This window comes from Esox lucius, chromosome 14 (assembly GCF_011004845.1).
Source record: "Esox lucius isolate fEsoLuc1 chromosome 14, fEsoLuc1.pri, whole genome shotgun sequence".
NCBI classification, from domain to species: Eukaryota; Metazoa; Chordata; class Actinopteri; order Esociformes; family Esocidae; genus Esox; species Esox lucius.
Window position 1 is genome coordinate 148965 of NC_047582.1, and position 23627 is coordinate 172591.

The following is a 23627-nucleotide window of genomic DNA, read 5'->3' on the forward strand; positions in this document are numbered from 1 at the left end:
GCAGCATTTGAATTTGGCAAATTACGTCCCTCCTTAAACCAAGCCATTATTACAATAAGCTTAATATCTGTTGATTGTAGGCTTTTGTCTAAAATACTTGCAAATAGATTGAATAAAACACTTGGGTCATTTATCCACCTTGACCATGTGGGCTTTATTGGACGGAGAAATTCTTCTGATAATGTGAGACGCCTTATAAATATTATGTGGTCAGTACAGGACTCCAATGATCCAACAGCAGCTATCTCACTTGACGCTGAGAAAGCGTTTGATAGGTTGGAGTGGCGGTATATGTTTCACACGCTTAAAACTTTTGGATTTGGTCAAACATTTCTCAGATGGATAGATATTCTTTACAAAGACCCACAGGCCGCAGTGAGAACGAATGGTCTGATTTCCTCTTATTTCACACTTCATAGACGTACCCGGCAGGGCTCTGAATTGTCGCCAGGACTATTCTGTCTAGCTCTTGAGCCTCTTGCGGCAGCTATTCGCATGACTCAGAATATTCAGGGAGTTAAAATTAATGAGTCTACACATAAGCTTTTGCTTTACGCGGACGACATTTTGTGGCTTGCCTCAGACCCAGCCATATCTGTCCCAACATTATTGGACGTTATTGAATCGTTCTCCAGGATCTCAGGGTATAAAGTTAACTGGTCTAAGTCAGGCCCTTCCATTAACTTCATACTGCCCAAAAACTTTATTTCAGGCGGGGCTGTTTCAGTGGCCTACTGAAGGCATAAAATATCTTGGCATTCTCTTCCCTCACCAAATTGACAAAATAATAGAGAAAAATTTGGGGCCAAAAAAATTTCATTAGATACAGATAGATGGTCGCCACTATTCTTATCACTATGGGGAAAGGTGTGGAGATTGTTCTTCCCACTCACCCCTATAGATGCTCTGTCTAGCAATATACCACCCATGGCGAAATGGGGAAAATAAGTGCAATATATCACTGCTAGATGAAAGCATGGTGTTTATTGTAAAACTGTACATTTGATCCATGTGTTTTTTTTATTTTTATTTATTTATCTGATTTCTATTATCTCTTTTGGCTTAGCCCTTTTTACATTTCTATTCAAAATGTTTCATCACTACAAGATACATGTTAAGGTGTCGACTGTAATGTTGTCTACGATGTTGGTTACATTGTAACAGTGGTGTTTGAAAACTCAATAAAATACTAATTATAAAAATAAAAATAAAATAAGTACACAACCACACCATTTTATGTTAACAAAACTCAATGTTTATTAGTTTGTGTTGTTATTGTTTTAAGTACACATTTGTCAAATATGTTGAGTTTGTTTACTTAAAACATGTGACTCAAAACTTTAAATTCTTGAGGCAATTGATTGCCTCAATTACATTGAGTTTAACAAACTTAATATATTCTTAAAGTCATGAACGTCTGCTATTGAACAGTATTTTCTTGCCTGCTCGCTTTTAGCACACTGCAATGTTAAAATGAAATAGAAAAATAAATAATAAACATTTATAAATTTAAATAAATAGTCATTTAATAATAATAATAATAATTAAAAATTATAATTCTAGCCTTCCAACTCCCTGGCCACTTAAGGCCCTAGGAAATAGGTATTTATCACACATTTCTGATATTGACCAGACATCTAATCAGATAGTCAGAAAATTAATCGGAGTAATCAAAAACAATAATAAATAATATCAAATAATACCAAAAAGAAATTATCTTTCATTACAGCTATAAATGAAAAAACACTGTGTGCTTTTGGCTTCCTGGCTAGTTCCTGAGTAAGACAACAGGGCAGCAATTTGGATGAAATTACAAAAATTTTATAGACTGTTTAAGAACATTTTCACTTAAAACTCTAAAATGTAAATGTAATACAGTAACCAGTATCAAATGCACAGTGAAATGTGGGTCATACTGGGTAGCCCACAATGGTTGAGAAAAACATTAAAACATACAAAACATTAGTATTACCTTTGCATCATATTAATGAGTTCAAAGGCATATTGTGTAGTTGGGGCCTATTGGCTGAACACCTGCAAAGTAGTGCAGTAACTTATTGAGGCATTATTTAGACAAATCTTATTTAGACAACTTTGAACTAGCCTTTTATAAGGCTTTAGCCTTCTTTCAGATGTTTCAGAAGTCATTCTTGAGGGTCTGCAACCTGGGTGACAGATTACCACTTTCTAGACCAAGTAAAATATTTTACTTGGTCTAGACAAAAACTAAACAAAGACTAAACAAAGGTAAGTCCTAAAATATGTAAATATTTTGAAGAACTGTTTACATAATACACAGTAGAATCTGTTAGATTTAAGGAGACTCACTGTGCAGGATCTGAAAAAAATCCAGAAATGTCCTCGCGCAGATACACAGGAAGGGCATGGAGAACAGTAGTGCGCTTGGTGTTGATGTCATGGATTTCCTATTCAGATAAAAACAGAATTGTATATACTGAAAAGTTAACTGAACAAAGCTGATTTTATACAATCCAATCAGAACATACTGTATGTCCACAAATAAACTGTTCACATCTTTAATGCAATCAGACACAAAGTGGACTAATTGCAAAATTCACAAAGCTCATTTGAATCACTAAACCTGTTCAATGTTCCACTGGTTCATCCTATGAAATGTAGAATAATCTATTTACCTGTTCATCATGGATTTAAAAAATTTCAGCCAGAGCATCTGCTGTCTTCCCTGTTTTTGCTGCCTTCTGTCTGAATAAGGTCATCAGTCGAGGAAGATGGCGGTCAAGCTCAGCATAGAATGTGTTGGACAGGTTCTGATTTGTAATCCGCTGGAACTCTGCATACAACTACATTGAAATAACAGCAGGAGGGGAATACAGCAACAACACTTAAAGCTTTGAAGAATCTAGCACATATATATAAAGCAGAAAATAGTGGCCAAATGAGTAAGAATCACAATTTTCACTTTAAAAGAGAGAGCTGATACATATTACCTCAGACTTGAGAGTAGGCCAGAGGTCCATGAGCTCGTTCACCGGTGGGCCGGACATCACTATGGTCTGTCGGCGTAGGGGAAATGTGGTCTCCATCTTTCTAATGAGGGCAGGTCTTCTTGACTTCTTCAACAATTGTCTGCCTCAACTGCTCAAGGCTTGAAGGATCCTTTCCCTGGGGAAAGTTGGGTAGGAAGTTTACTTCTGCCCGCTTGTGTCTTTTAATGTTGGAATGTGAAGGTTCATTTTCAGGATTACTTCTACTTTTTCCAGCATTAACAGTGACCTCCTGACATCCAGCCCGTCTCATCTCATCTGTAATTGCCCATCTTAAACTGGAAAAGGACCTGGAGTCCACCTGCTGAGACGCTCTGGAGATGACACATCTGAAAGTAGAACAGTAGATGCAATAGAGCTGGAGTCTTGTGAAAGTGAGATGTGCACAACAGCTTTTTGTGGCAATTTCTTAATGTCTGCAAGGGAAGTAAGTTTCCTGGTAAAGTCTGGATCTTCATAAAGCTAATGGAAGTCAAAGTTGATTTCCAGCTGTATTTTATAATGTTGATCAGTTTATCAACAGAGGCTGGTCGTGAGTTGAGTTTACATTTTTTAGCCTGGTCTGGGTCAACAACACGAAGAATCATTGGTTGTGGGGACAGCAGCTCCAGCAGGGGACCCCAAACTTCCCTTTCCCGAGACACATTTGCCAGCTCTGACTGGGGGATCCCGAGGCGTTCCCAGGCCAGTGTCGAAATATAATCTCTCCACCTAGTCCTGGGCCTACCCCGAGGTCTGTACAAATGCATGTACAAATGCAATCAGTGTAGAGGCATGGAAGAGGGCTGATTTTGGAATAGTGGGTGTGCTGCAGTCTGTAGTGTCTAAATAACTGTATTCTGTAGGAAAGAAGCTGTGCACAACTTACACTTCCAGATCATTTTGGAACCAGAAACCTCAAAGACAGAGAAAAAAGTTTAGACCAACATCTAAAACTTTTAAAACAGAATTGCTTATACTCACTACTTAATATAACTACAAGTTAATTACTATTAGCTTACCAAAACATGATAATGGACTACAGCTAACACTGCTTTAAAATGACAACATGTTTTCCTCAAAACAATTTGTTTTATATAACGTCTATAGATGGAAAATATCATAAGTAAACAAATTAGTTTTTAACATGTTTTTAAGAAGAATTCACAATTGGATTACCTGGTATCTTTATCACATCTCTTAAGTTATCTTCCTTAACTCTATTTTAACTTCTTGAAATAGGAACACAGAGATGCAAAGGCATGAACTGATCTGAAACTGAACAATTGAAAGCATTCAAAGAGTGTCAAATTATAAATACTTACGTTTATACATTTTCCCTGTTAATTATCTTTTCATTTGATCCCCTATGTGTCAAGCTACTAAAGCCATCAAGCAAAATAACATTACTGTAAAGAAATGCAGCAGCTCTTGAATTTTACTGCATGGTTAATCAACAATAATGCAATTTCTACAATTTCTACTTACTGGTAAGGGTTTTTAATGTATTCATCTGCTAAACACTTAAGTGAATAATAAAAATGATATAGGCTGCATTAAACTGATGACATTAAAAATCTATAAAATAAATAAATTGTCTTCCAATAATGTCTAATGCATTTCAGACCATTTTCCCCAATCAAATTGTTACTGTTTTAATAGGCTATGATTGCAATTTATTTATGATCGATTTTACTTATTTGGTGAAACACTTTGAGATTTTATTGTATTTAGCATGTGCTATATAAATTAAGTTTATTTTTAAATCATCCCTATTTGAAACAAATAACAGGACTTTATCATTCTTAGCATTTAATAACTTAATTCTATTAAGTTGTACTTAAGTTATGTTTTTAAGTTATACTTACGTATACAGTTATTTTTTCAATTTAATAAGAAAATGATTAGTTAAAGTTACTCAAGAAGTAAGAACATGTTACACCAACTTGACATAAATAAGTTTGTAGATCTTTATCTAAAACTTTGAGTATACAGTACTTAATCTATTTAATTACTTTGAATGTTTGGGTTTACAGTGTAATAAACAAATTAAAATACTATAGCCTGTGTTCTAATAAATAAAAATTCTATGTATTATTCTTTTAGTAATTTGTTTTCATATGATAAGACCTTCAATACAAATCCCTGAAGCTGTGTGCTGACTGTGGGACAGGCAGAAGTATAAAGACCGAATGGGATGCATAAATGCATGGATATTCATAGCCCACATCTTCCAAAACAATTAACAAATTACTTTTCTATATTTTATCAAATAGTGAATTTCGTTATTCATGTAGACTACTTTAAATCATCCTTTGATCATTAATTTGCTCTACTAATCGAATTTACAAATAAAGTTAATTGAATAATACACTGTAATGTTTTTTCTTGGTGAGAAAGCTGTGTTGCCATAACCCCTTGCATATGCCATTGTAAAACAATGCAACATATTCTTGCATCTATCAGTTTTATTTCTATGAATAGGCTTTAGCCAGTATGTTATTCATTCTTTGAAATTTCTCGTATTTATCAAGCAACTGTGCTATACACCTTTTTACGGCTATTCATGCTTATATCCTTTGATCGTCGCAAACTGGTCGATACTGTTTTACCTCTTATTTTCCCTTTTACATCATCACAATGAGATCAAAATGAATTCTAATGGATTTATGTTTGAATAAATGTTTTTGAATATAAAATCCTGAAAAACACGTAAAAAATTTTATAAATTGATTTGCATTTTAATAAGTGAAGTAAGTATTTGATCCCCTCTCAATCAGAAATATATCTGGGTTCCAGGTGTCTTTTATACACTCTTAAAGGGAGTGCTCCTAATCTCATCTTGTTACCTTTATAAAAGACACCTGTCCACAGAAGCGATCAATCAATCAGATTCCAAACTCTCCACCATGGCCAAAACCAAAGAGCTGTCCAAGGATGTCAGGGACAAGATTGTAGACCCACACAAGGGTGGAATGGGCTACAAGACCATTGCCAAGCAGCTTGGTGAGAAGGTGAAAACAGTTAGTGCGATTATTTGCAAATGGAAGAAACATTTCCCTTGGTCTGCGGCTCCATGCAAGATCTCACCTCATGGAGTTACAATGATCATGAGAACGGTGAGGAATCAGCCCAGAACTACACAGGAGGATCTTGTCAATCTCAAGGCAGCTGGGACCATAGTCACCAAGAAAACAATTGTTAACACACTACACTGTGAAGGACTGAAATCCTGCAGCGCCCGTAAGGAGAACGTTGTGAAGTGTTGTGGTCAGTTGAGACCAAAATCGAGCTCTTTGGCATCAACTGTTTGGAGGAGGAGGAATCCTGCCTATGACTCCAAGAACACCATCCCCACCATCAAACATGGAGGTGGAAACATTATGCTTTGGGGTGTTTTTCTGCTAAGGGGACAGGACAACTTCACCACATCAACAGGACAATGGACCTGGCCATGTACCATGAAATCTTGGGTGAGAACCTCCTTCCCTCAGCCAGGGCATTGAAAATGGGTGGTGGATGGGTATTCCAGCATGACAATGACCCAAACTCACGGCCAAGGCAACAAAGGAGTGGCTCAAACCGAAGCACATTAAGGTCCTGGAGTGGCCTAGCCAGTCTCCAGACCTTAATCACATAGAAAATCTGTGGAGGGAGCTGAAGGTTCGAGTTGCCAAGTGTCAACCTCAAAATCTTAATGACTTGGAGTAGATTTGCAAAGAGGAGTGGGACAAAATCCCTCCTGAGATGTGTGCAAACCTGGTGGCTAACTACAAGAAACGTCTGACCTCTGTGATTGCCAACAAGGGTTTTACCACCAAGTTCTAAGTCATGTTTTGCAGAGGGGTCAAATACTTATTTCACTCATTAAAATGCAAATCAATTTATAAAATGTTTGACATTCGTTTTTCTGGATTTATTTGTTGTTATTCTGTCTATCACTGTTCAAATAAATCTACCATTAAAATTATAGACTGATCATTTCTTTGTCAGTGGGCAAACGTACAATATCAGGAGATCAAATAATGTTTTCCCTCACTGTAGATCTGATCACATTCTGCATTTTGCTATCACGTGTAAACTGTGAGCTTCCACCGATCAGAGATTGAATACAAATGCAAGCAACATATTTCTGTTTTAGTTTTTTTACAAATATTCCCCAACATTAAACCTATGTCCCCTTAGAGTAATTAGATTTGAGCATTAAGTGTTTTAAATATCAGACAAAACTAACATGTAAATTTAACCATTTGTAAATCAATAAAGTGAAAGGGTTGTTCAGGGGTCTGAATACCTTTGCAAGACTGTGTAAGTGTTTTTAATATTGTTGTAACACAGCGCTCAACTTTTATTAGCCCTCAGGCTCAGTTTGAGGTCCCTGTATAAATAGCCAAAATAATCCATAAAATAGCCTGTAGGAATATATATAATCGCAAATCATTTAATGTTGGCCATATATTCTATATAAACCAGGATAAACTGTTATAAATTACTGTTTTCCAATGCAGTAACAAGTTTCAGTTATTTTTAATTCACTTAGTGTATGGTCTTATATCAAGATAGAGATTTTGAGTACTCAACGCACCCCTAGGAAGTAAAATACAATAACTAACTTTCTTTTAATGTTTGTGGTTTTATATGTATTCAGGTGAGAAGTTCAATGCTGTTCTGAAGAGAATGAGCCAGCTTGCCTGCGGTGGAGCCACCGAGCTGAGAGTGCGCTGTCTGGAGGCCATTTCGCTCCTAATCAGTCTGCAGGTCTGTTTGTTTCTTAGTAAATCTTATGTCTATGTGTGTCTGTGTGTTTGTCTGTCAAATGTTTAAATATCTAGTGTATATGTGTTTAGTATGTGTATTTCTTTCTTCATTTTCGAAATTAAGCATACGTTCTTATACAGAGAGACTTGCAGTGCATACATTTTAAAATAGCTGAGTGGAACAACCATGCACCTCCGTAGTGTATGTAAATTCTACTCAATTAATTATCTGCAAAAGTCTGTGATGGAAGGAAGACAGTACATCCTTTTAAAAGGCTAATTGATTATTAGCAAACCTTTTTGCAATTATGGTAGCACCGCTGAAAACTGTTGTGCTGATAAAAGAAGCGATACAACTGGAGTGTAGTACTCTTTTCCCAGAACTGTGAAAACTGGCTCTAACCAAAATAGAAAGTGGAGTGAGAGGCCCCAGTGCACAACTGAGCAAGATGACAGATACATTAGAGTGTCTAGTTTGAAAAACAGATGCCTCACAGGTCTTCAAATGGCAGCTTCATGAAATAGTACCTGCAAAACACCATTGTCAGCCTCAACCGTGAAGAGGCGACTTTGAGATGCTGGACTTCTAGGTAGAGTTCTTCCTCTGTCCAGTGTCTATGTTCTTTTGCCCATTAATCTTTTCTTTTTATTGGCCAGTCTGAGATAATGGCTTTTTCTTTGCAATTCTGCCTATTTGTTGTAGTAGATAAGAGTGCCTCTTATTTGAGGACGAGATTATTTGAAGTTCAGATTCCACCCCTGGTTTAAAATGTTTTAAAACATATTTTTGCTTGGACAAACCCTGAAAAACATTTCTGCCACCAAGCTGCCACAACAGATAGTGTTTGACTCTGTATATATTACTGATCAAAATGAAATGCCTGATGCCTCTAATTGCCACTTTATTGTAGACAGTTATCTTTTTATTATTATTTAACTCCCTGACATGGAATAAAGGATAGGGGAAAATATAGAAATGTAGTAATTATGCAGGAATAATGACTAATTATTAATTAAGATCTTTTTCACCTGGTCTGTTGACTGAAAAAAAGGTTATATAGTCGTTGCTAGTTATAGACACTGAGAACCACGTTTGTTATCAAGGACACTAGATATGCTTGATGTAGGCTTATTGGTTGGTGCCGCACCAATTAACTCTAGAGCTCTAACTCATATTTAATTTTACATAGTTTTCAGGGGTTATCCTTAAAGTTTTGAATGTCACTCATGTGCTCCCACTTCAAGGGTGGAGACACTAATGTCCTTGTGATGGTGTGAGTCTAACAAGAATGTAATGTGAGGTAAAAAATGGAAAGGAAACAAAACGAACGGGTAACACTTTACAATAAGGATACAGTAATAATCGTCATTAAATGCATTAATTGACATGGATTCATGACTTATTAATGCATCTACAAAGTCTTGATTATGTGTGCATGTGTTAAAAAACATATTAACTTAGTATTAGTTAACTGTTGGTACACATATCAATAAACATTAACTAATACATTAAAACATAATGTAAACTAATAGTTCATTAATGCATCTACAAATAATGAACTGTGTGTGGTTGTGTCAATAAACATGTAAAAATCTTAAATTTTATAAATCTTTAATTATAATCAAACAAATTATTATTGTTTGCAAGTGCTTTTAAGCTATGAAAACGTAGTTATGACTTTACTGTTTACAAGGATCACAAAGCTACTTAACTAATACTTAATTATCAGAACTTAATAGTTTATAACCATTTACAAGTTCTACTCAGCAATTAATAAACAAATTAATGGTGGTGTCTTTACAATAAGGATAACACATTAACTTAACTCTTTATAAATTATCAGTGTGTAACAGTTCATAATCATCTAAAAGCATTAATAAACTAGAAAATACTGCTTTACAGTCATTAGCATGAATAAATGAGATCTGCATTTTTGCACAAAAGACTATAAAAAGCATCAGACATTTGGGTGATATTACTTTGGAGTTAAGGAAATGCTGTTTTTTGTGAGAACATTCAAGCATGTTTGAAGTATATATATAACATATTCTTGAAACAGCAGAATTATACATGTGATATTTAAGCAATACATTTGGAGTGTAACACATGAGTTCTTGAACATCATGACATATCAACAAGAAATAATACACAGGATTGACAACAGCTTTTATTGTTCATGGTGGACACAAGAAAAAGCAAGTAAGTAAGCAACAGGTCACTAAGTAACAAGTAAGGTAATGTTCACGAAGGACAAAAGCCTGGCTTCTGTGACTGGACAGTATTCAGCAACAAATAACAGTAGTTGGGGGAAAGGTGTTGTTTGTTAAAGGAATTAGGGTTATTCTATATGTTGCCTTCTAAGAGATGACTTCATTTGAACTGATTATGTTCAATAATAAACGTTTAATTGTTTTTGCTATGATGACAGACACCAAATCATGAATCTGTAGTTACATTTAAATGATTTCATGATAACATAATGCATGTATGAATTCATGTTTGTTATTGGGCCTTTCAACAGTTAGCTAGATATATTAATGTGTATTAACACATGCACACCAATGATAATTTGCATTAAGATTTGGATTGCAATATATTAATGTATTGATTGATGTTTTTTAACATGTCCTTTATTAGTTACCTATTCATTTTGGGCCTGGCCAAGGATACCTTTTCTATAAAAATGTCCTTGTTGACAGAAGACAGGCTATTTAAGCTGATTGACTTGAATCAACATATCTTGTAGTCCACAAAGGAGTGCCACTGGGCACATTTTTGTTCCGATATTGTTCACTGTGCTTATCAATTAAATATGTAACTCTGTAAGAAATTTTGTTTTTATGCTAACAACATAGTATATACATGCTGCACTGCTCAAAGAAATTAAGGGAACACTTAAATCACACAGGAAATATATTAAAGATAAAAATCTTTACTGTACATTGTGTAATTCACAACGGTAACAACGGTCAGTGGAAACCAAAATCACCAAACCGATTGTGGGCTGGACTCAAATGCACACCACTGAAAATCAAAGTAAGCAATTGAAATCTAAGGCTGTTCTAACTAATGTGAATTTCATCAAGCCAACTCATAATGTGACTCAGTAGTGGTCCTGTTGAGACAGCGGATAGTGTCCTGGGGGATCTCCTCCCAGACCTGGATCAGGGCATCAGTAAGATTCTGGATGGTCCGTGGCGCTACTTGGAGGATTCAGATGGACCGATACGTAATTTCCCAGAGGTGTGCGCCATCCTGGAGGAGCTGGACTGCCTTTGCAACCTGAGTGGGCTACTGGCATCGCCTCATGCTATCGGTTGTGACACGGATACTAGCAAAACGCGAAACTCAAGAAGAATCAGTCAGGAATGATAAGGAGAGAGCAATTGTCTGTGGCCACCACCTGCAAAACTATTCCCTTTTTGGGGGTTATCTTGCTATTCCCTCTCCAGTGCACCTGTTGTCACTTTCATTTGCACCAAAACAGGTGACCTTGATTCATAATCGCTTATGCTTCCTAACTGGACAGACTGATATCCCTGAAGTTTATCTGACTTGATGTTATGCTGTGATGCAATCTGTGTGCTCTAATTATGTTGTACAAGAAGTACATACAGTGGGGAGAACAAGTATTTGATACACTGCTGTCTTAGCAGGTTTTCCCACTTACAAAGCATGTAGAACTCTGTAATTTTTATCATAGGTACACTTCAACTGTGTGACGGAATCAAGAACAAAAATCCAGAAAATCACATTATGATTTTTAAGTAAATAATTTGCATTTCATTGCATGACATAAGTATTTGATACAAAAGCAGAACTTAATATTTGGTACAGAAACCTTTGTTTGCAATTACAGAGATCATACGTTTCCTGTAGTTCTTGACCAGGTTTGCACGCACTGCAGCAGGGATTTTAGCCCACTCCTCCATACAGACCTTCTCCAGATCCTTCAGGTTTCGGGGCTGTCGCTGGGCAATATGGACTTTCAGCTCCCTCCAAAGATTTTCTATTGGGTTCAGGTCTGGAGACTGGTTAGGCCACTCTAGGACCTTGAGATGCTTCTTACGGAGCCACTCCGTAGTTGCCCTGGCTGTGTGTTTCGGGTCGTTGTGATGCGTGAAGAACCAGTCACGACCCACCCAATCGCATCTTCAATGCGCTTACGGAGGGAAGGAGGTTGTTGGCCAAGATCTTGCGATACATGGCCCAATCCATCCTCCCCTCAATACGGTGCAGTCGTCCTGTCCCCTTTGCAGAAAAGCATCCCCAAAGAATGATGTTTCCACCTCCATGCTTTACGGTTGGGATGGTGTTCTTGGGGTTGTACTCATCCTTCTTCTTCCTCCAAACACGGCAAGTGGAGTTTAGACCAAAAAGCTCTATTTTTGTCTCATCAGACCACATGACCTTCTCCCATTCCTCCTCTGGATCATCCAGATGGTCATTGGCAAACTTCAGATGGGCCTGGACATGTGCTGGCTTGAGCAGGGGGACCTTGCGTGCACTGCAGGATTTTAATCCATGACGTCGTAGTGTGTTACTCATGGTTTTCTTTGAAACTGTGGTCCCAGCTCTCTTCAGGTCATTGACCAGGTCCTGCCATGTAGTTCTGGGCTGATCCCTCACCTTCCTCATGATCATTGATGCCCCACGAGGTGAGATCTTGCATGGAGCCCCAGATCGAGGGAGATTGACCATCATCTTGAACTTCTTCCATTTTCTAATAATTGCGCCAAAAGTTGTTCCCTTCTCACTCCTGACAATATCTTCTCACTCCTGACAATTGTATAAATATACAATTTACAGCGTTTCGTTTTACAAACCAAACCCAACGATTTTACGCCCTGACAGCATTGCAGATGATACAAGATTTAGATGAGATGTAGTCAGATGGAGGATCAGGAATAGATCCCGAAAGCGACGAGTCGGATGCCGGGTCTTCATCTGATTCAGATATTGAACCGCCACCTCCAATGCCTGAGCCTCCTTGCAAAAAAAAAGAAACGAACCAATGAGACCCCAGATGCCACTGTGAGATAGGAGTCTGGAAGAGACAGCACGATTTGGGTAACATTTATTTAATCAACTTTATCAGTTTTATTTTTAGAAATAGACTGTAGCCAATGTGTTATTCAACCGTGCTTTAGGACTATGTTGACTATTCATGCGCATATCCTTTGATTGTTGCAAACTAGTCAATAATGTCTCTTATTTTACCTTGTACATCATCAAAATGAAAACTAAATACTAAAGGATATACCTTTGAATAATTGAAGTGTTGAATAATTTTCATTTTTTACATTTGTAAGGCCTAATAACATTTGTAAGGCCTAATAAATATAGTATAAAAAATACTATAGCATTTGTTTAAAAAAATTATTGTTCTGTGTATTCTTTTTATAGTTTTCGTATGATAAAACCTTAAATACAAACGCATTCTTGTATTTTTCAAATTCATTTACCATTTAAAACAAACCAGTTCTGTAATTCATTATTTTTTATAATTCTATATAGTTTGACCATACAGTTCTAGTGTTAAATCATGAAATGTATGTTAATTGGCATTACATCTGGAAAGTAATAAGTGACAACTAATCCAAATCTGAAACTCTGGGTCAGTGTGGATGTTCAGTCTGAACAATGGTAGAAGGGGGGGACCGGGGAATAGGAGGTTGTGGGTAATTTGTGTGGCGGGAAGGGAGGGAGGATATGTTTAACTGGGGTAGGTGGGAGGTAATTTTATTTCATGGGTGTTTTGGTGTGTATTTTAATGTTTACTTTGGCCATGAGAAAACATAATTGGTTGTTTAGTGTATTATGGCCTGTTTTTGCTTTTTTCTGTGTATTTAAAAAAATTGCCTGGGTGTCTGTGTGTGTGTATATATATCTCTACCTTTTCAGGACTTAAATTCACCAAACAGTGAATAACATGTAAACATTACATGAAAGAGTGTTGCCAGTCCTTACTTTTCTCAATGCTTTTGTAAGTTAAATGGTTGTGGTTAAGGTTAGGAGGTAAAATTAGGTTGAATCATAAAATATTGACTGAGGTTGGAGATTTGGCATTAGCTTTATTTTTGAATGAATGAATTAATTAATGAAAATGTGTGTTTTCCAGGTCGAGCAGCAAACCGAAGACCTGCTGGTTCTGACTGAGTCCTGGTTCAGTATGCTGTCTAATCAGCCCATGGCGTTGATCTGGAATATCAGCACCCAGCCCTTCCCTGAGCTCCTCTGTGGCGCTCTTCGCATATTCACTGTAAGTGGCCAGGAATGATTGTAAACTTAATATAAGTCCCCTGTTTAAGTATTACTATCTATTATCCTGAGCCTGTTTTGGACCCTTAAAATGCTTAAGCTGCTTGTTTGGGTATCTTTACCTCTATTTATACCGAAAAATCAAGCTGAGACCTTTACAGCTTTGCCCCAAAACAATTTCACAGACTTGAAATACCCACACATTAAGCAACGGAAGTGAACAGCGATGATTTAATGTATTAAACATTTTAATTGCCTAAAGGGCACCAGTGGCCATATTCACAAAACCTTTTAAGAATAAAAGTGTCTCTTGCTGATTTAGGAGAAACTCTTACAAGTAATGGACGTGTCAGTGCTAACTTCCAAATCTTTGGTCACAAAGCGTTTCTGCGCTAAAACCAGCTCCTAAATCTGTAGTAGTCTGTAGAGGTAGTCAAGAGATCAAGTTTGTGACAACTTTACGTTACTTGGCCACAGGGAAAATGCAGCTATGCAATCAGACAAACATCTATCCGCAGAATATTACATCAAACTATAAATGCCCTCTCCAGACCCCACAACAACCAACAAATAATTTGCTTTCCTCTTGATGTTAACCAACTACAAAGAAACAAAGCAGACTTGATAGCCACAGCTGGACCACCCGGTGAACGTGCACTTATTCATGAGCTGCCAGACATGTAAGAGGCTGACAATTAGCTGAACATATCTTGACATATCTGTTGATAAGCAACTGCTTGGTGAGGTTAGGGTTAGATTTAGAATATGGTTTCGGGTAAAGGTTATGGTTACAGTTAGGGTTAAGCTAAAGGTTAGGGTTAGTAGATATTTAAAATGTTATTGACATTCTGTAGATAATCTGTAGAGCATCTATGAAAACACTTTTGTGTCCTCTAAACACTCCTAATAGTGTTAGATTTTTTTTTTTATGACAGCATAGTGTAGCGTTTACTACGTAACGGGTGTTCAACAGCAATGTAACGCAGGTAACTAGGTGGGTGGTTCACTTACCTACCTAGAGCACGGGCCAGTCAAGAGTTGAAACGTGGACCAGTAAAATCCGTGTGTTGTACTCCAGTACAGAATAAGCACGGGCTATAAGCGGGAGCGAGTATTAGTTTTGACATGTCTCGTCAGGAGAGATGCGCCACCGGTAAGCTGTTGTTTCTCTACATTGAGCTACGGTTTAAGTTTGTTTGTTTGTTGCGCTACTGCTGTGCTGCGGTTATGTATGTCAGGGTACCCGCGGGTCTTAAAAGCATTGAAAAAGTCTTACATTTCAGAATCTCAAATTAAGGCCTTAAAAGCCTTGAATTTTGTATACAAAGTCTTGAATTTCGTTACAAAGGTCTTATTTTTTTTTTGCCTTTCCTAGTATTAAGTTCATACCGTAACAAAATCAACTTAAGCTAAATAAGAATTTATGCAGCGTAATGTTGATAGTGCGAAAGCAAAAAAAAAATAAAAATACGCGCAAAAGCATGCGCGCACCCGTCACTATCGTTACGAGGCGAGTGAGGTAACGGATAACAAGAGAGTAGCTAGCCTAGTTTGTCAGCCAAAATGGGAAAGTGTCGGTTTAATCCGCTGTGGCCAAGGAATTCAAATTACGTGTGGGTCAAGCCTGTGCCAGGAAATGACTTCGAGGCCATATTGCTCTTGGTGCCGGAAATCTTTTAAACTAGCGACGATGGGTGTTACGGCCCTGGAGTCCCATATGAAGGCTGCCAAACACATTGCGTGTAGTACTGCTCGCCAGCGCCAACCACCAATTGTGCAGTTCTGTGCACCACAGACCTCTTCGGTTAATGAAACAGCTCTGGCTATCAATAATGAAGACATTTCAACATCAAACGCATTGCCGCCACAGCCAAAGAACATCATATCTTACTGCGGCTCGACAATCTCAAAACAATCTCTGAGCACCACTCTTACACATCGAATGAGAACATTACAGAGATTTTTAAAACCATGTTTCCTGACTCCGAGATCGCAGCTACATTCTCGTGTGGAAGCAACAAAACTTCATATATTACTAAATTCGGATTGGCTCCCTTTATAACTAAAGAACTGACTGACAAGGTCAATATAGCCAACGGGTTTGTGGTCATGTTTGACGAGAGTCTCAATAAGATGACGAAAAGTAAGCAGTTGGACCTTCATATTCGCTACTGGGTGGATAACCATGTCCAGTCACGATACTTCGGCTCGCAGTTTATGGGCCATGCAACGGCGGTGGACCTGCTCAAACATTTCAAAGTAAGTTTTTATTCTGAGTTTAAAAAAATGGTTGAGTTATTATTTATTTATAAATAATATATGATGTAAATGTAAGAAATAATATATGAAGTAACACGACCAAGTGAACTGTTCTTTATAACGATTGCAAATGTTACATTGAATGTATAGCCTAACTTAAGCTAGTTTAATACACAAGTAGCTAACGTTAGCCTAGTTAATATGTACGTTAGTCACTTACAAATTTAGAAAAAATATCGTTTTGTTCTATTTCACTGACGAAAATAGTTATAAAAGAGAATGATTCCGCATATTGAACGAATCGTTTAATCAATGACTCAATGATTCATTTATTAGGACAGTCACTTGCCGCCACCTATTGGTTTGTTGTTTAAAGGCATCATTGATTTTTTTATATTATTTATTTAAACATCAATCTCATAAAATTATTTATTACAGTTGCAATTTTGTAGTGTAAATGACTTAATTTGATTGATAACAGCCCTTATTATTAAAGCTGAATTTGATCAAATGTAAGAATTTGACAGGAAAGAGTGAATATATATGATAAGGTTTTAATATTGTCATTTAAAAAGTAGAAACATAATTATGTCATTAAAAATTTATTATAACTTTATTATAAAAACTTCATAATGTGTTATTTAAATGGAAAAAGCTTACCAAATAAACATTTTTTAACCTTTAATATTAGAATTATGTATGAAGATTATAATGGGGTTCCTTATGGTTTACTTTACAGCATTAGTTGAGAGAGATATTTTTCTGTACTGTACAGGTTCCAACTTGATTAATATATCAAATTGTTTCTATTATTATTAACTTTTTTATTTGAAGCTAAATGTTTTCTTGTCAGAATGCACCAGAATGCTTCATTTACATATATAAGGCTATATAATAAAGTGTTTGTTGCTTTTCATGTCTTTTAGGAGTGTGTATGTGACCTTGACTTGAGGAAGATGGTCTCAGTGTCTATGGATGGACCCAATGTTAATTGGCGTTTTTTTGAGATGCTGCAGCAGGAGCATGCAGAGCATTTTGGGGGTGTTCAGCTGGCAGTGGTGGGGAGTTGTGGCCTGCATACTCTCCATAATGCTGTCAAATGTGGATTCACCGAGTGGCATATGGAGAAGTTCCTAAGAGCTCTGCATACAATTTTCCACAATGTGCCAGCAAGGAGAGAGGATTTCTATAATCTCACTAAGTCCAAAATCTTCGCTTTGCCTTTTTGTGGTCATCGCTGGGTCGAGAACCTCCCTGTGGCGGAGAGGGCCCTTGTCATCTGGCCAGACATGATGAAGTATGTTGAGGCTGTCAGCACCAAAAAGCTTCCTAACCCTGGGACATCCTCCTATGATACCATTGAGGCAGCAACCAAAGACCCTCTCATTCTGGCAAAGCTTAACTTTTTCATGGCAGTGTGTCGAAGTGTAACACCTTTCCTCACCAGATACCAAACTGATGAACCTGTGCTGCCTTTCATTGCTAATGATTTGGCTGAACTGCTGAAGGTGAGGTGAATCTTCTCATTTTATTGTCATAGTGATTTTAAAATCTCTTCTCGTTCACAATTAAGTTAAGACTACAGCTAAGACTGGATGAATTGAAAATGCAAATATATTGAATAGTTAGATAAATTAGGCTCATTTAATAATACTGAAGAAAAGAAACATTGTAATGTCAGAGTGCTTATTTTGTATTGTAAAATATTTTGTATTCACAAATTTATATTTTTGTCTTTTCATAGAGTTTGCTGAGGTGATTCATTAATCAAGAACTTCTCAATGATGCCACACCTCAGCATTTGGTCCGGCTTGATGTTAGTGATATGCAGTCCAGGGTTCATCTAAGAGCTGATGATATTGGCATTGGAGCTGAGGCTGCAATAAAGGTATTTAGGAAATACATATTGTGTGACCAGGCTGGTGTCCCTGTTGTTAGACTGGTCTACTCAACCTCTCACTGGATTAGCTAGAAGGAAAGAGGAGGGAGGGGAAGCTATTTACTTAATTTAGTCCCCATTCATCCTTAGGAACGTCAGCGGCAGAGTAGATCCACCGAGGAGCTTTCTGTCCTCCAGTTCAGAAAAGAATGCATGGAGGGTCTGTCCAAAATTGTAAAGAAGATTCAAGAGAAGAGCCCTTTGAAATTCCCAACTGTAAGACAAATGACTTGTCTTAACCCAGCCGTGATGTATTCAGATCCAGAATTGTGTCAGGGCCAGATGAAGTGTCTAGTCAAAAGGTTTCTTCAAGACAAGCAGTTAGATGGAGTTGCTACAGGTACATAAGATTAAGTCCTGACGTTAGGCATACAATTTACAAAAAACACATGTACATTTGATTGGATTATTATATATGTGAGGGATTTTTATTTCACTTCTTCTTTAGGTGATCTGATCATTCAGCAGTTTTCACAATTGTTGTCTCTGGAGGTGAGGAATGAGAAGTTCCTGTCTTTCAAGCCCCTTGAGGAGAGGCTGGATGTGTTTCTCCATTCGTATATAAGTCAGCCCTACCCACAGCTCTGGGCTTTCATCAGAAACCTTCTGCTCCTCTCCCATGGGCAAGCTACGGTGGAGAGAGGCTTGTCTATCAATAAACAAGTAGAAACTTGTAATATCCATGAGGACACTGTCATTGCACAAAGAGTTGTGTGCGATTACGTGTCCATGCATGGGGGTGTTACCAAGGTGCCCCTCACACCAGAGCTCCTGTCTTCAGTCACATCAGCAAGGGTGAGGTACAGAATGCATCTTGAAAGTGAACGGAAGAAAAAAGAATCTCAAGCACAGGGTCAAAAAAGAAGAATGATTGAAGAGCAGCTAAAAAAGTCAAGACAGACCATCCAGGAAGTTGCAGAGCATCTGAGGAGGGATGCAGACAAGATGGCAGAAGAGGCTGAGGGCAAACAAGGCAGCAGAATGGCAGAGCTAATTGCCAAGTCAAACGCATTGAGAAGAAGCCACAAGCAGAAGTTGACAGAACTTGAGAGCCTGGGCGAAAAAATTGCAACCAAGGCAGCAGACCTGCGAAGGCTGTAGTGTTCAACATCAAGATCAAATCTATTTGTTAATTGTAAATCAAATGTGTGTTATGCTGTTGCGTATACACGTACATATATCTGATCATTTAAATAAAATGTTTTATTTAATTCAAGATGCCTACTTGCACATAATTATTTTCTAGGGATCAACATTTATACAGATTTGACATTTTCCCTTCATACGTCTGTCGGAATGGGTTCGAAGTTGGCATTGAATTTAATTTGAAATGGCATTAAAAAGGTCTTAAAAAGCCTTGAATTTTATTTGGAAGATCCTGGGGGTACCCTGGTATGTGCGGCTTGTATGCTTGATAACTTTACGTTGGTCATGCTGATAAAACCTTATTTGCGGTCTGATGTTCAACGCTGTCAGCTCGATATATCCGTGACTATATTCTAGTAAATGTTTGAAATTGGAGCGTTTTACTGTCACACGAGCTACTTCCTGGTTGCGGTGCTGAATGGGTAATGTAGTCAATCGCTTTACTTTGGTAATGGATTGCTATGCACAGCAACTACACTCACTTTAGACCAATATACACCTTTGTGGTTTTGGGCTATTAGTTCAATATGTAACATTGACATTGCTGTACATTTGATGTGTTTTACATTGATGTATATTTCTGTGTTTAGAGAAATGTGCTGTGTTTAGTCATTTTTAAACACTAAGTATATTATAATATTTATAATACTAAATACTGACTATATTGAAATGTATATTCAATTCATATTAGTATGTTCAGAATTTGGTATATTATGTATGTGGCTAATGTTGTTGTTTAAACTATAGCCTTTGTATTTCTACAGGTTTATAACCTGCTATTTGTGGACTAATTAGCTGTTTGTGGAAAATCAATCAGTTTAAATAAAAAACCACAACGAGTCATAACAACGTGTCCTCTCCTGATGCCCCGTTCGGTGGGGAGATTCTTAAAGAACCGAACACATAGCAATGTTTAAAAACGCCAAATGTGTGCCCCTATGCACCAGAATAATTTATTTATATAAATTAAAGTGCCTCCTCCGGGTAGGGAATGAGGCGTTACCCCAGGAAAAGGAGTTCAAGTATCTCTGGGACTTGTTTTGCGAGTAAGGAGACAATGGAGCGGGAGATTGGCCAGAGAATCTGAGCAGCGGGGGCGTTATTGCATTCGCTTTACCGCATCGTTGTGACGAAAAGAGAGCTGAGCCGGAAGGCAAATTTACCGGTCAATTTTCATTCCTACCCTCACCTATGGTCATGAAGGCTGGGTCATGACCGAAAGAACTAGATCGCGAGTACAAACGGCGGCTGGCTTCTCCCTTAGGGATAGGGTGAGAAGCTCAGCCATCGGTAAGGAACTCGGAGTAGAGTCGCTGCTCCTTTGCATCAGAAAGGAGCCAGTTGAGGTGGTTCGGGCATCTGGTAAGGATGCCCCCAGGATGTCTCCCTAGGGAGGTGTTCCAGGCACGTCCAGCTGGGAGGAGACCTCGGGGTAGGCCCAGGACTAGGTGGAGAGATTATATTTCGACACTGGCCTGGGAACGCCTTGGGATCCCCCAGTCAGAGCTGGCAAATGTGTCTCGGGAAAGGGAAGTTTGGGGTCCCCTGCTGGAGCTGCTGTCCCCGCGACCCGATACCGGATATGCGGATGAAGATGAGAGAGACATATATATACTGCTCAAAAGAATTAGGGGAACACTTAAATCGCACATCGGGTCTCGATGAAGGAAATGTGCCCACAGCACCAGTGTAAGGTCTGACGATGTGTCTGAGGATTTGAGTGAGCCAGCAGTGAGCAGGCAAAACATTTATTTTATTTCTTATTGGATTCACACTCAACTGTAGGTCATAACAGAATGGCACAATCATAAAACAAAACATGGCAACAAAGAAACGAATGAACTGACCCCTGTTCAAAAGTCTGCATACCCTTAGTTCTTACTACTGTGTATTGCCCAATTTAGCATAAATGACAGCGTGCAGTCTTTTGTAATAGTTGTTTATGAGGCCCTGAATTCTTGCAGGTGGTATAGCTGCCCATTCATCTTGGCAAAATGCCTCCAGGTCATGCAAAGTCTTGTGTCGTCTTGCATGAACCACACGTTTGAGATCTCCCCAGAGTGGCTCGATGATATTAAGGTCAGGAGACATTGATGGCCACTCCAGAACCTTCACCTTTTTCTGCTATAACCACTGGAGGGTCAACTTGGGCTTGTGCTTATGGTCATTCTCGTTCGGGAAAGTCCAAGAGCATCCCATGCGCAGCTTTCGTGCAGAAGAATACAAATTGTCTGCCAGTATTTTCTGATAACATGCTGCATTCATCTTGCCATACATTTTCACAAGATTCTCCATGCATTGGTGCAGTAAAGGCTTCTTTCTGGCAACTCGACCATGCAGCAAATTTTTGTTCAAGTATCGTCATATTGTGCTCCTTGAAACAACCACACCATTTCAGAGCAGCCTGTATTTCTCCTGAGGTTACCTGTTGCTTTTTCTTTGCATCCCGAACAATTCTTCTGTCAGTTTTGGCTGAAGTCTGTGATGGTAATTCCATCGATCGATGTTCAAGGCCCTAGCCCTGTCTGCAGAATTTAAATGTGCCCTAGCACATACACTTGCGTCCAAACGCAAAAACTAAAGTGCCCTTACCTCCCGAATTCGAAATTTAAGCCCAGGTACCTGTACTGAGAAATCCCAAAAATCATGTAAGCTGGGCGCCCTGACAACCCGCCATGATTTGAGTAGGAGACCCCAGGATTAGTAACCGAGGACGAGCTCCCAAATTGTGATGGTAATTCCATCGATCGACACTCCTAAAGGAGTAAGAAACAGAGACAAAATTCTCTAGGCACCATTTTAATATAATTTATTAATATTTGCAAATATGATAGATGCGTCAAACACTTACATACATAAACATCCGAGGAGTCTCTAACTCCATACATGAACAATCCGTATTTATTTCAAATGTTAGAAGGGCTGTGGTAAGTTGTTGCCATCTGTCTTGTGTAACATTTACCCAAAGGGCTGGCTGTCCCCCGACTTTATCCTTCTCAACTCCTGAGGAGACACAATGGCTGGACAATCAACAGAGACACTAAAGGGTTATACAGATTTATGAGTACCCCTCTAATCCACCGGTGGCGGTCAAGGATGTCTCCTAATCAAACACCAGACCTCTCTCTGCATCTTTAACAAGTAACTCATTCATACAAGCATAGGACCAAGAATACATCAGTTCAAGATTTCCATAACAAGTCTTTCTTGGTCTACCTGACCTTGGCTTGGTATCAAGAGAATCCTGAATTTTCCACTTGTTAATGTGATTGAACAGTACTGACTAGCCTTTGCAAGGCTTTGGATGTCTTTTTATATCCTTTTCCATCTTTATAAAGTTCCATTACCTTGTTACGCAGGTCTTTTGACAGTTATTTTCTGCTCCCCATGTCTGAGTATCTAGCCTGCTCAGTGCATCCACGTGAGAGCTAACAAACTCATTGACTATTTATACACAGACACTAATTGCAAAATTTCACAATTTCTGCGACTGTATGAAAACTATTATTATTGGTATTAGTGGTCAAATTATACATTGCATAAAATTTCAGACAGACAATTATGTTTTCTAAAGTTAAGTAAGTTTCAGCTTATTCTGGCAACATTATTTTGGAGTCATCTTTGGCCTCTTTGTCCACTTTGTTTTTTTTTCTATTAGTTTTTTTTTGCCAGACCACGTAAGCGGAGCCAGCCAAGAAGAGCAAATCTCTCTTACTGATAGACAAAAACTTTGCTTGCTACAACCTTCAGTAGCTAGATTGTAGTAAGCTTAAATAAAACTGTTTATGGTTATATTGCAACTATTTCTGGTTGATTTTCAAATTACGCATCCGTGCATGCTTTTTGGGGTAAGGCTAGATCAGAACCCATGGGGCAGTAAAACATTAGGAGTTTCCACAATTCTCTTGTTTTTTCACTTGACAAAAAACTCAGTTATCGTCACCTACACTCACCTAAAGGATTATTAGGAACACCATACTAATACTGTGTTTGACCCCTTTTCGCCTTCAGAGCTGCTTTAATTCTACGTGGCATTTATTCAACAAGGTGCTGAAAGCATTCTTTAGAAATGTTGGCCCATATTGATAGGATAGCATCTTGCAGTTGGAGATTTGTGGGATGCACATCCAGGGCACGAAGCTCCCGTTCCACCACATCCCAAAAATGCTCTATTGGGTTGAGATCTGGTGACTGTGGGGGCCATTTCAGTACAGTGAACTCATTGTCATGTTCAAGAAACCAATTTGAAATGATTTGAG

The 23627-nt window shown here is 38.1% G+C and overlaps 2 protein-coding genes across 7 annotated transcripts in view; both read left to right on the plus strand.

Moving 5' to 3' along the window:
* Positions 1-23627, plus strand: part of psmd5 (proteasome 26S subunit, non-ATPase 5) — a 101902-nt gene that overhangs the window by 45121 nt on the left and 33154 nt on the right. For all 4 annotated transcript variants that reach the window (XR_001198013.2, XR_002196449.2, XM_013132433.3 and 1 more), the window contains 2 exons: positions 7654-7763; positions 13885-14025. Coding sequence is in view for 2 of the 4 variants with exons in the window: in XM_013132433.3 (XP_012987887.1) it covers positions 7654-7763; positions 13885-14025 (251 nt within the window). In the remaining 2 variants the exon portion in view is untranslated. The remainder of the gene's footprint in view (positions 1-7653; positions 7764-13884; positions 14026-23627) is intronic.
* LOC114840842 lies at positions 15686-19969 on the plus strand. 3 transcript variants are annotated; one of them, XM_029125070.2, is made up of 5 exons: positions 15686-16283; positions 17210-17791; positions 18028-18171; positions 18313-18562; positions 18671-19969. In XM_029125070.2, the coding sequence occupies exons 3-5, from the start codon at positions 18109-18111 to the stop codon at positions 19321-19323; spliced, it is 966 nt and encodes a 321-aa protein (XP_028980903.2). In that variant the 5' UTR covers positions 15686-16283; positions 17210-17791; positions 18028-18108; the 3' UTR covers positions 19324-19969. The 3 variants fall into 3 exon arrangements, 2 of the variants coding, with proteins under 2 accessions (XP_028980903.2, XP_028980904.1); XR_003782854.2 differs by lacking the exon at positions 18313-18562; XM_029125071.2 differs by having other exon boundaries at positions 18028-19969.